This window comes from Thunnus thynnus, chromosome 9 (assembly GCF_963924715.1).
Source record: "Thunnus thynnus chromosome 9, fThuThy2.1, whole genome shotgun sequence".
Lineage (NCBI taxonomy): Eukaryota > Metazoa > Chordata > Actinopteri > Scombriformes > Scombridae > Thunnus > Thunnus thynnus.
The window spans coordinates 28,352,891-28,366,276 of NC_089525.1; the positions used below are offsets into that span (position 1 = coordinate 28,352,891).

The 13,386-nt window shown below is 40.5% G+C and overlaps 1 protein-coding gene across 1 annotated transcript; it reads right to left on the reverse strand.

The window, feature by feature from the left end:
- Window positions 1-327: 327 nt before the first annotated feature.
- Window positions 328-13,053, reverse strand: fgf24 (fibroblast growth factor 24). Its single transcript, XM_067599961.1, has 5 exons — window positions 12,200-13,053; window positions 11,981-12,017; window positions 7,063-7,240; window positions 2,986-3,092; window positions 328-648 (listed from the first exon to the last, which is right to left on the reverse strand). Exons 1-5 carry the CDS (start codon window positions 12,229-12,231, stop codon window positions 370-372), a joined length of 633 nt encoding a protein of 210 aa, XP_067456062.1. The 5' UTR covers window positions 12,232-13,053; the 3' UTR covers window positions 328-369.
- Between the last annotated feature and the right edge of the window lie 333 nt (window positions 13,054-13,386).

The following is a 13,386-nucleotide window of genomic DNA, read 5'->3' on the forward strand; positions in this document are numbered from 1 at the left end:
AAAAAAAAAAAAAGAAAGTATGCCTTCAGCTTGCAGTTCAAACGTAGCTGAGGACGACGGCGACAGGAATTCTCTCAGAGGTCCTTTAGTTTATCCAGTATAAATAACATGACAGATGCGTTAGCACAATGACATCAACCCAGAAGAATCCAAGAGTCAGGAAATATTCAGTCATCCTGAAATACAAAAATAAAACATCTTTGACTTTTTTTTTTTTTTGTTCTTTTAGTCTGTATTTCTTTTACAGAAATAAAGTCTTTAAGGTGATTCTTTTAAGACAAGAAGCTTGAGATTTTCATTTAGCGTCCCCCCCTCCCCCTCCCCCACCCCCCTCTCTCGAGGAAAATTAGTGCTGTCCCATTGGTCCCATCAGTTCCTCTTGGGGTTGGGTTTTAATCGGCGAGCCCTTCGTGTCCGCTTAGTCACTGTGGTGAATCGAAACTCCTCCAGTGGGTCCACCTTGCCCTTCGGGTGGCGCTTCATGAAATGGACTTCCTGTTGCCTCTGCGTGGTCCGCGAGCCTTTCTTGGGCCGCCCCTTTCGGTTGAAGCCGAGGTACCATCCTTTGTACTTAGCCGACACTAGAGCTGTGTAGTTGTTCTCCAGGAATTCCTCGACAAAAACGCACTCCTGCTTCCTTCCATCGGGCTGAAAGGGGGAACAAATAGGGCATTAATTAATCATTAACATAGCTGCGTGGCATTTTTTTTTCAACTCACAATCTGGCTTATTTCCATTGCATAAGTGCATTCTGCTGCACCATGGTTTCAATTGTCCAGTTTGGTGTAAAATGAGAGTAAAGTCTGAAACGCAGGTTGAAAATAAAACTTGGTTTAAATGGAAGTTTTCACTCATTAGACTTAAGGTCAACAAAACTGAGGTTAAATGTAGACGTGTTCACCTGTCTGGTGCCTTCACACCTTTATTTCTACTGCGCTATTATAACATGAAAATATATATTGTTCGGTAGTGATTTTTGCAATCTTTTAATAGTTGGAGAAAACATTTACTTCATTTTTTGAGCACAGAGTGTATTATTAGTTGTATATTAAGTTAGTGAGCTACATTCATGTAAAGTCATAGGGCCTCATATCTTATCAAAAACATGCTGATGTAACTGAAATACAGTTATTTGCTTTCTTGCCAACGGCTAGATGAGAAGATCATAACCACTCTCATTTTTGTGCGATAAAGACTGTATGTATCCGGAGGTAGTAACAGTAGGAAACAACTAGCCAGGCTCTGTCTGTAGGTAATAAGATACATTTATAAGCTTCTTTAAAGTTCACTAAATAATCAGTTATATGCATCTCATGCCCTCTCACCTGTGCCCACCCATCTATGCCATGTCACACCCTCCATTTGACAAATTAATTTTCTAATAAAAAGAGAAAAATTGTTGTTTTTCTTTTTGCATTTGTGCTTACATTTGAGATTATGCAGATAAAACCTGTTTGGATGCAGCCTAATTTAAGAGGAAGACTGTCAACCATCAAATCTCGCACATAACCGTGATATTAAGGGTGAACCGCGAGGTTAAAGGTTAAACTCGCCGCTCAAAACAGGAAAAAGTAGTTTGTACAGTCGGCATTAGAGGTATAAATAAGTACATAAAACATTGAATTATCTCTTTTACTATTTTTCAAAAGTGTCCAAAAATAACACAGTGTTTCCTTGATGGATTACTAAACCCCTGGATGGATTATAAGAAGAAGTGACAGCTCGTTGTAACGGCTGAAAGGCGCGCTGCAGGACAGTTTTTAAAGTAAGTCGCTACATACATCTGTTACAGAGATATTATTAAAAGTATGAAGTGAGTGCTTTTGCGCTCGTGGACGACCGATGCGAAACCCTGAGGGTTAATACGAGGGGTTCTCTTGTCACATAGTGGTATTGGCATTTTTACCCTGTAAAAGTATATGTTTCCAACCATGTTTAAAGTCCAGTCCCCCTGTAAAAACTGAATACCCACCCTGTTCAGTTTGTTCTGGCTACAGGACTGCTCTTAACCAAAGGAAAATTTTCCAGTGTCATGCAAACACAGTTTAAAGATTGCACGTCATTGACAAAAGATTTCATAGGAACTATTTCTCAGGCAGAGGATAGTTCCAGTGAAATGTGTAGCAGCCGGACAACACATCTCCAGAGACACATTTCACAAATATAAAACTATATTTAAAATCAACATTACTGCGTAGCAATAGGAGTAAATCTGGGATATGCTGTTTTTTGTGATGTGGGTGACACGGCCTTTTAAAAATCTTGACGCCAGCACCGGGGAGTTTAACTGATTCCGTTTACATTTCTGTGATTTATACTAAAACATATTCTTCATCATTAATAAAATAATTAAACAACTCTCCGGTGGTTTTAAGGAGGAAGTCAAAGATTTGTTTTTGAAATGAACAAGGCCCCTGCAACTAAAACTCAAAATGCATTCTCTAATAGATGAGCACGATGAGAGAGTGAAAACGTGTGTGAATTACGGCAGCCCCCTCCGACGCTGACAGCATGAGTTATTAATGCAACAAAATCACACGTGCGCCTGAAATATTAACTTCTTTTCCATATTGAAGCAGTCGTCCGCAGAGTCACATGCAGTCATCCCGCGCTTGTGGCCACCTGGTGCGACTAAGTGATATAATTGCAATGGCATTCCTCCTAAGTGACCATTAGTCTCTCAATGCATTGTCGTGATTGCAGTCCGTAATTGACTGATCGAGTGTCAAAGGAGTAGGCCGATTACGTAATGGAAGAATGGCTGTGAGTTATCAAAGGGGTTTTGTTAGGGTGTACAAAAACAGCAGGAGAAAGCAGATCTGATGCTGTGTTCAATGTAGCCTGGATTAAGAGTTCCCTTTAAAAAAAACATCCACTCTGATATTAGAGATTGGCTATTTAATCTTGTCAGCAAAAAAAAAAAAAAATTGGAGCTTTTTCTAAAGGATCAGTTGTCTTAATAATTTAAAACCAAAAGATACTCACCCTTCCGACTATTTTGCCCTTGTCGTTCATGCAAATATAATGGTCGCTCTCTTTTCCTTTTATTCGAATGTGGCTCCCGAAAGTTTCTGTCTCGACGACAAGAAGAGCTGGAACATAAAAAAAAAAAAAGTAAGACTCAGTTAGGGTCATGTGTATGTTTTTGCAATATATGTAGGATGTACTTAAGGATACTCATACATTTAAACAAATACAGTATGCTTTTCTCATTTATTGGTGGACTTTTTCAGGGCTCCTGCACATTTTCTGATACTGTTCAACATTTTGGGAACTTCTGAAGTTTGTCAATACTTGAAAATCATCTAATTTAATTTCCAGTCCCAAACCCTGCAGAATAAAGAATCCTTTTTCGGGGCACTGAACTTTGCAAAGAAAACGCTGAGCAACAGGTAATGAGAAAGATAAGTAGGCCTACTTTGTACACCAAAACATTTAAATAATTTATTTTAGGATTATTAAGGGGATACTTGAGTTAATCCCTAACATAAATTGTGTCAGAGTTTAAATTCCCTGTAATCTCTGGCATCAAGGATTGCAGGAAATAACTGATTTCAATAGCTAAAAATAAAAAAAACCTGAGAAATCCTGTAAGATCCATCCATAACCTGTGATTTTGGGGCTATATAAATACATTGTCTTGACTGTACATACTGCAAACATTGCCTGAGCATCATTGTCTTTGTGAATGTGGAAAAAGTATAATGTTTTAGCCTGTTTTCTAACAAAAAAAAACCAACACAGTGAGATGAATTTTGGGTCTCCAGAGCAAATCATTCACTAAAAAGGTTTATAAAGTGTGATATCACTTTAACGTTCTTTATATAACACCATACATGCACCAAAACAACAATGCCACCGTCACTTAAACCTGACACAGCAGTAATCTACTCTCAAGACGCATCCTGGCGGCTCTTTTATTTTTCCGACCCCCCCCCCCACACCCCCACCCTCACCCCTCCCTCCCCCTCTCCTCCCATCCCAAATGTTAACCCCTGCGAGGTCACCTTTGTCTCGGCTCGCCCCTCGACCAGCAAAGAGATCTGCCAAACATTTGTGGAGCGGTTATGTGCCCCTCAGGATTAGGTTTCAAGTTCCCTTTAGTCTGTGCTCACTCAATCAAAAAGTTAAGATGATCCATTTGTTTAACACACAGGGCCATTCAGTAGCGCTCAAGGGAGCAGAGGAAGAATAGGCGAAGGGGATGGGACGGGTTCAGGGCAAAAGTCCCTCCCCTCCAACACCCCCCCCCCACCCCCCACCCCCCCTCCCTCCAAACCTCAACCTTGGGAGGAGAGTAGGATGTAGAAAACCTGTTTTAAAGGTGAAACTGGGGGAAGGAAGAAGTTATTCCTGCTCTTGCTTTAGAGAGATAGTTGTTTAATTTGAAGTTAAGAATTTCTGACTTTTCTTAATCACTGGAAAGACCAGTCTGGATTTTTTTTGGGGGGGTGGGTTGGGGGGTTTACAAAGACAAACAAGAGTGTTTTGCAAATGAACTGATTGGTGTTTAAAATACATTTTAGCTCTACAAGTCAAATCAGGAGTCATTTGACAGCTTTGGCCTCATCACTGTGAGCTGGTTTTGCATTGAGGCCCGAAATTCAACCTTCTGTATGAAGCTTCAACCCAGAACAGATCAGATAAAACCACGTTTCTCTCCCTGAGTTTTGTCCGTAACCCTGTCCAAACCCTATCTTCGCTCACTCAGGTTAAACCATTGATGGCTTGATCTTTAAAAACGAAGAGTCTGGCAGCTGCGGGCTTCAGAAAACTTAATCAGATCCTTGAATCATGAAACACAAACACTAAGAGGAATCTCGCTGTCATCAATACCACTAACAAGTGGCATTTATTTTACAAAGGAGGGAATGTGGTGCTTTTATTTACAGTGTAAGCACTTAAAACCCATAATCCACATAATCTGCGTCCTTAAACAAATCTGTAAATATAGGAACACAACACTTCAATAATCTCTTTGGAAGCTCTCTTGAGTTCAGGAGTCTTACAGGCTGCTCTGTGCTTACGGTAAAATAATGATGAAGTCTAAAACATGGACAAAAGGTGACTTTAGAGCATCCTGAAGCTAATATCCTTAAGCAGTCACACAAGTACTGTTCTGTATATAATGTCTGGGTATTTTCAAGTATCTTTTAAACCAAGTTTCAGAATCCAAAGGTGACCACAGGTAGCACATAAAAGGGGCATATTTTACAATATCCGATCCATTTTTTGACCACTTCCAAGGACTTTTTAAACCTACACTGCACTACACAACTGGCAGTCATGATGCCTGTACAGCTTTGTTCCTTCTCCTTTGGGGCAATGTTCTGCTTCTTGTGCAGGAAACATTGGTCTAAAAATGAACAATGTGGGGCCGCAGACATTTATCGACCTCTGCATTTAGTCACCTGTCAAGAAAGGCTGGAAACTCTTGCTTTAATTCCAGATTGCAGCTTTTATCAGTTTAAAAGCCTTTACGGCAACCCACCATCTGCTCTAGGCGGACAACGGGCATCATTTATGATGGACTGCTCTGGAAAAGGATTGTTCCAGTCTCTTTAAAATAATGAATATGCTACGCTAATACCTAAAAAGAAAGATAACTCTCTCTACTTTAGCTGTACAGATATGCAGCTGAACGTTGCGGTCATAAAGCTCCACACTAAAGCAACATATTTCTTCTGTGGTGGTTTTGTGGCCCTTTCTGTGAAGCTGAAGTGACTGTGAGTGGATTAGAGTACGGAGAATATCTTCCTGAGCTTTATTAGTGAGTGCAAAGGAGTTCACAGGTGCCAGGTACTGCAGCTGGATGGGTAGGAGGAGGAGGAGGGGAAGGAGGAGGAGGAGGAGGAGGAGGAGGAGGAGGGGCGGAGGGTAGAATTGGCAAAGCCTCATGGGAAAAATTGGATCTGCTTCCACTCAAGCTCTAACAAGCAGTGAGGAAACTTCGCCTCGGCGCATCTGTGACTGAACACACTCACTCAGAGGCATTCAAGACCAGCAATTTTAGGGCCGTGAGTCAGCTGTTATGAGCAACATATCTGCAGCAAAGCACAACACAAGTCCGGTTGTTTTATGTTTGTGCCACTGCATCAAAGAGAGCTTCACTGACCATCAATTTACTCATCCTGCTGTATATTTGTTTTGTGAACAGGCCCACAAAGAAAGCAGAGATGTTATGTTTATGAGTGAGAGCAGCACAAAAGCAAATGTATATGAAAAAGTTCAATTCAGGATAAAAAACTGAATCTATAAAAGGTTTTTGTCATATTTATGTTGTTAATATGTTGGCACAGGGTACTTTTACACTGCTTGACTGTACAAAATTGTCTTGGTGGCCCATATCCAACGTTTTTATAGGACAATCTCTATGTCAAACCATTGTGTAGTCACACAACTTATAGATTTAGTTTTAACTTTCTCTTGAACTCTTTAAGTTCAGCGATAATACACTCATAAGTTTTGACTGTTTTGCACTCCCTGACATTGATAGTCACAGTCCCGTTCCTCGTAAACACCTACATTTTCTGATCAACTGTGTGAGACCTAAGAGAGCTGAGTGATGCCGCAGGGTTTCATGCTACATTACCTTAACAGCTCATAACCCAAAAACTCAAAAGAGAACAGAAAAGAATATTTTGAAAAACAAGCAAACCAACAACTCAGTTTTCATCCATAGTAGGCATTCTGACAAAAAAAAATTCACACCCTTCAAACTAAAATAGGCACAGATTTGCTCTGGATACCCAAAATGCTGCAGTAAACATCCACTGCAAGGTCAGCAATTTCAACATGTTTCCATCCGCCCCAACCAGTACTTGGTGGCTTCCAGAAGTCAGCATCCACTCTTGCGCCAGCCAAACACAGACCTTGGAAAATCACCTCCAAACAATGGGTAGTAAACAGCCTGAGTAGCTGAGGGGGTAAGAAAAAACCTCAAGAAACACCAAATGCCGGCTGGTAGCTGGTGGTGATTTCTCATCTTGTTATAACAGACTGCTATCAGTGTAAGCAGACTAGCTAAAGTGTCAGGTGAGATGCACAGGAATTCTCCCATACCATACTTGCCCCCATCATCTCCGTTGGCGTTGATTTTTTTCCCCAAGATCTGGACATGTTTCCCTGTGGTTCTGCTGTACAGCTGGTAGATCCGGACTTGCTTCCGGCTCAGGTCGTCTGGGTTCCTCGTGTGGTTCTCGATGTAAAACCTGAAATCAGCAGAACTCTGCTGGGATTCCTGCACAGAGTTGTGAGACAGGAGGAAACGGAGTGAGACAGACAGACAGAAGATAAAGAAACATAGAAAGAAAGGAAGACAGTCAGTGAGAGATCGTCACGGCACAGGTGTTGATAGTAATGTGTGCTGTTGCTTTTATGGGCCCTGTGTCAAAAAAATTGTGCTTCAGGGGCTAAAAACTGAGATAACAACCTGGAAATTGCGGCTGTGGCATTTTAGTGTTTCTCTCCTCGCTTTTTAACCCGCAGATTTTATATGCACCACATTTACAAGCTGCTAACTATGCTACACAACGTGTTAATGAAGTCCCAGTTTGAGTAAAAACCTCATAGAACAAGTGCAAAACCTATAGTGCAGCCTTATGCTTCTTTGTGTTGAGACAGCAGTATACTATGTGCCCTGGGCGATATTGAGAAACTCCATTTCCACAAGCAAGCAAGCAAGCAAGCCACTAGCAATTATACACCTGAAGCATCCAGACCTGTTGCACTATCATCAAACAAATATCTGCCTGCAGGCGAAGTAGGGTCCATAAATTAGGAAACGCAGCAGGCGGAAGACAAGACTGAGATGGAAAGAGGCATCTCGTAGCACAAAAACACTCTTGTAGGAGGAATTTTTTGATCAAATTGTACAAACCCGCCTTTCAGAATTCACCTGTCTGATGTTTATGAGTCACCTTAGACCCGGCATAAAAACTGGGAAATTGCGGACTTCGACACAACTGTGAAAAGCAACTGTGTCACCCAACATATGGAACAGCGAGAGGAAACGTATACTTTCAGAAGCCCTGGAATCTCCGTTCACGCCAAGATCCCATTTCCCCAGCTGTATGGTGTGGTAATTGCACAGTAATGGCTTTTTATGTGGCTGTTCTCAGGTGGCTAATTATATACACATTACATACCCCAAAGTCCTTGTTATTCTAACTTCGGCAAATTAATGACATCTAGCAAACATGATGGGAAATTGCGGCCACAGTAGAACAAAAACTTAAACTCATAGAGGAAAACAAACAACTTTTGGCAAAACCCTGTTGAGGCTCTTCTGCACCAGGTGTCATACAAGTTGTGCCCCAATTCAGGCACCTAATCCTTTATAGGATGCGGCCCACAAAGGTGGAAAACCTAAAATCTGGGTTAGACCTCCATCTTCCCTCCAAATAAGAGAGTTTGGCCTCACAGAAATAAAAACTAATCATGTGTGGGCATCAACTTGTGAGCTCTTAAAAAATGTCAAAGTTTATCAAAAGAACACTCAGATATCCAACAGATTGTGGCCACAAGACTGTGGGAGTCTTTTAAATGGGACTAAACTTGTTGACTCGTTATGACGTATGCAGTCTAGAAATGTGGACCTCGGAGGATCCAGCCCCCGAACAGGGACACAGCTTCTGTATCTTGACATTTAGGAAACACGCCCATAATATTGCTTTTGGCATCAGGCAGTGGAGGAAGTGAGACCATATATCTAAAGGCGGGATGTCAAACTGCTTTACCTTCTGATGCAACAGATTTGTGGTGTAAATGTTTACTTCAAGGCATCAAAATGCATTTTAAACCTACAAATAACGGATTCTTGTGATATCTTCTCTATCAGCCTGATGTGATTTTCACTGGGGGAATAATTTTCTCATGGCCAGTATTTCCCATTTTCTAAATGTGTATTTTTTTTTCCAAATCATAGGTAGTACAGTAATAAACTATGGCTCTATTGTCTGTGTTTTTCCAATAATATCTAGTTCACCACTTTTTTTTTCTCAAGGTCTTTGTCTAAGTACTCCAACATGCAACACAACCTACACAAAAACGACTGCACAGTCAAACACATTGTCCCTTTTTTTTTCACAACATATGGCAACAAAATGAATCAAAACCAGTATTTTCAGGTGCCCTGAAAGGTATTCACTGTCAACCGGTTCCTCAATCCTATAAACTCAACCAGGACCAGGATTCAAGTGATTTAAAGTTTAACTGCATGATGACGCACAGTTACAGTACATCAGATACTTATAAGCTAACAAAACTTATTTCGCTCTACATCTTGAAATTAAATATGTAATTTGAGACTAAGGAATTATAACCACATCCACTGTGCATTTTATTATGCTCTATACAACAAAGTGTGTCTGTCTGGTGGGTGTTTAATAGGAAAAATCCAGCATTTCAAGAGCAGCAATAGCCACAATGGCTGAACAAAGGAGGAAAAAGAGCGTTAACTACAGGACTTTTCATCAAAAGGAAATCAGAGGAAGAAGATTGTCTGCTCAAAATGTATGTCAACAGACCTCTGGGTAATGCTATGCACAAAAATATTAAACCAAAATTTGCCAAAGATTCATAAAAAATGAGTGCATCCTTTTCAAAAGACAAACATCAGCATCATCTGTTGTCAGCTCTCTCTCAAAATGAACCTCAAAGCTGACGAGCAGGAAAAAAAAAAACAAAAAAAAACACACAAAACCTGAACACACAACAAAACGTGGCCTAACTGGGCTGCTGAGGGATTTATCCCAAATCTCCCCATCTCTAAACAAACATAAAGGTGTGTTTGGTAGACAGTTGCATTTCGCGTCAAGGGAAAGGCAAGCCTAAGCACATGGCTGAGGTGAACGCTAGCGACAACACTTTTTATCACGCTGTCTCCTTTCTTCAAAGACACAGCATGAAAACGGATATTGTTGAAACTTCAAAAGTCTGGCGCTCATCTTCACTGAGGAAGCTTAGTTGTCGCATCCATCTAAGATACACCTTGCTATCTGCTTCACACACACACACACACACACACACAGACAGGGTCTCTCTCTCTCTCTACAACACACACACACACTCACACACACACTCACATGTTGGCAGTGCATTCAAAGTGAACTTCCAACTGTGGTTGCTTCTGTTGTTTTTCCTCACAACCACAGCATGACATGTAAAAGCCATTAGCTGTACGTAGCAGCACTGGGAAGCAGAATGGGCCAACAACATGGAGAGGCAATGCTACAAGAGACATTTAAGGACCATTCCCGCATTTTTTTTTTTTTCCTCTCTTGATTTTAGTATGATGTTTAGACTGAAAGCACTCAAAGAGCAACAGTGCATCCTCTTTGTTTGATAAAAGCCTTTATCTATGATCTGACTTTTTCTGAAGTACAACAAACATGCAAATCACATATTTAAACAGTAAAAAAACAGGAAATGTCAGTCACCAGTCTGCATCATGCATCCCCCGGGCCACATTTTGTATTAACTTCATCTTGTCTTACATGTGAGGAGTGGTCAGTCGACACTATAGCTTTGTTTCTGCCAGCTCTGTTGGAATAATCAGAGCACATAGACTTACATAACATTGTAGTTTCTGCTTTTTTGAGGTTTGGGATTTTACTTTATTTTTTTTTTTCTCTTTGGCAAACAAGAATCTTGGACCAGAGAATTTACTCCAGAAGTAAAGCCAGTGATTCCTCGACTGGGACTGGCTGAGCTGACCAACACTAAGTCAGAAAAAGTTTTCAATAAACTGTATTTTATACAGTTTACAAACAAACTTTCCCTCCTATAGAGATTCTTTTTTTTTGTGCCAAAAGGGCAAATGTTAACTCTCTCATCTTGGCAAGATTCAGCACATTACATAAAATATAAAGTTTTGTAATCTATTAAGATATTAAAGTATAATTACATAAAAACTATACATAAAATGTGGCAAACTGCAGGATACTTATATGGAAGAAAAAGCACCCCAGGGGAAAATAAAGAGATTAAACCTAACTCTCTCTCTCTTTGGGGCAATTAATCCTGTTTTTTGGGTTTTTTTTTTAATATCTCAGATCATAACAGTGAGAAATTAATTCAAAACAACAGCACAAAGCGTAGGCTATTATGATCAAACACGTCATGCCAATAAAGTGATCAGATAGCTTTATGAGAGTGAAAGAGCTGTTCTCTGCATCTTATCTGAAACACAGCGCGCAGTCAATTAGGTGAGTGGATGCCTGCAAATCATTACTGTTCAAAGTGAGACGCGACTAATAAAAAAAAAAAACTGAGGCAACAAGCACCAAACGAGCCCATCTGCTCAAAGAAGAACTTTTAACCACGGGAATGAAAATATTTATTACATTTCTGCTGTAAAATACTGAAACTGCTACTTGAATTCTAGATTTTAAGAACTGGTTTTTATTTTTATTTATTTATTTATTGTGTGTTTGTTCTGTTCTGTTTTTGGGTTGTTGTTGTTTTTTTTGCCAGGCTGATAGTTTTGATGGAGATATTTGTAGTTTAGTCCGATTACAAAAGTGACTTAAGACTGGAGTTTCTTCAAAGCCGAATAGCCAATCATATTTATTTATCACTGCAGTGCTGCTATAATTAAAACGCAGGGAGTTGTAGAGTCTCTACTAGTGAGTTTGGAGGCTGCATGATACATTTTTGGTGCTTTTCCCGTTTGTTATAACTCTCCTAATATTTCTGTCTCTTCAGTAAATTTATTGAACTTCATATTATTTTAACCCCTTTATTGTAATATTCCTGTGTGCTTTTATTTTTTCGCTGTGGCACAAGTCAGCCTATTTCTCTGACATCATCCCTAAATAATACTGATTGATGTTAATTTAATAAGTCAGTCCGGTGCTTAATACTACTGTGACCATCCTTAAAACAACCTGCACCCATCATCACCATCATCATCACCACAGTAACAAACACACATACACACACACACATTAAAAAGAATTTAACGTGGAAGTAAACATACCTGTAGCTGGAAATAGAGTACCAGAAAATGTAAACACCTAAGTGGAGAGAGAGGGAGAGAGAAGGGAGGAGGGGAGTGAATCACACAGGCAATTACATGAAGAATAAACGCAGCCTACCTGGGTGACAGCAATGCGCAAATATGAAGCTTTTGGCGACTTCTATTGGTAAGAATGCATGATTTAATGTGCAAAGGCGAACGGAGATGTGGAACACTTACAGGTATATGAACCTCGAAGGCAGCAGCGACATCTTGGCTTGCAGAAATACACCTGAAATACACCTGCTTCCACAGATTTAGAGCCCCAGGAAAGGTTGGCGAAATCGCCCCCCTCTCTCTCGCTTTCGCTCCCCTGCGCGTCCTTTACGCACACAACTCCGGGGGTAAGTAGGAGATTGAATCCCAGTGTAAGGATAGATCACTGGAGAGCAGCAGAGTCACGGAGTGCAACATTAGGTGCTTCCTTGTTGGGGGGAATTATCCAGAAGGTTTTTTTTGTTTTTTGTTTTTTTTTGTGTGTGTGTGTCTCAGCTCAGTCTCCTCCGCTCCCCGAAATACCGCAACGTCTCCGTAAATCGGTGCCAAGCGTGGAAAGGATTCAGTACTCGACCTCTCTAAAAAAAAAAAAAATCCCCTCGCTCAAAAAAATATCCTTCGAGTTTTGCGCACCTATAGCCAAGTTGCCCCAAAATCCAATCCTGCTGCTCCAGAGATCACAGACTCCTCAACTCCGTCCGTACCTGCGGGGGATTTCTACACCTTGCATGGGTCATTTTATTCTACCAAGTGCTGCGATGGAAAAAGGAAAAGCGGTGGATATTATAACGCCCTTCCACACACACATACACACACACAAAAAAAAGTCGCTAAAAGTGGACAAACAAACTTATCCAAGCATACAAAAAGTTGTGTTTTTTTCTCAAAGAAGTGGTGTGGAAATCGCAGCGGCAGCAGCAGCGGATCCCTGGAGAGGTTTGGGGGCTGATGATGGCGCAGCAGTGCCTGTCAGTGGTGTTTGTGCGTCTGCGGCTTGAGATTTGGGCACAGAGAGGCTTTTTTGTTGTTGGTGGGTGGAAACATGTCAGCGGTTTGCACCTGATAGGGTAATCCTGGAGAGACCATCAGCTTGGAGAGGGTTTTTTCCTCTCGGTGGGCAAAGCGCTGCGCAGAGAAGATCTTGAACAAGGAGATTAATTGCCTTATTTATTTATTTATTTAAAAAAAAAAAAAACGATATATACCTCAAATAAGTTAGGTTAAAGGATTGAATTGTTTTTTCAGATATGGATAAAGACAACCTGTTTTATAGAATCATTCCATAACTTTAATCTGATTAAAGTTATTGAATGATATGAACATTTTTTTGTTTATTTATCAGAGTTTAATGCGACCTGAATGAAATGTTC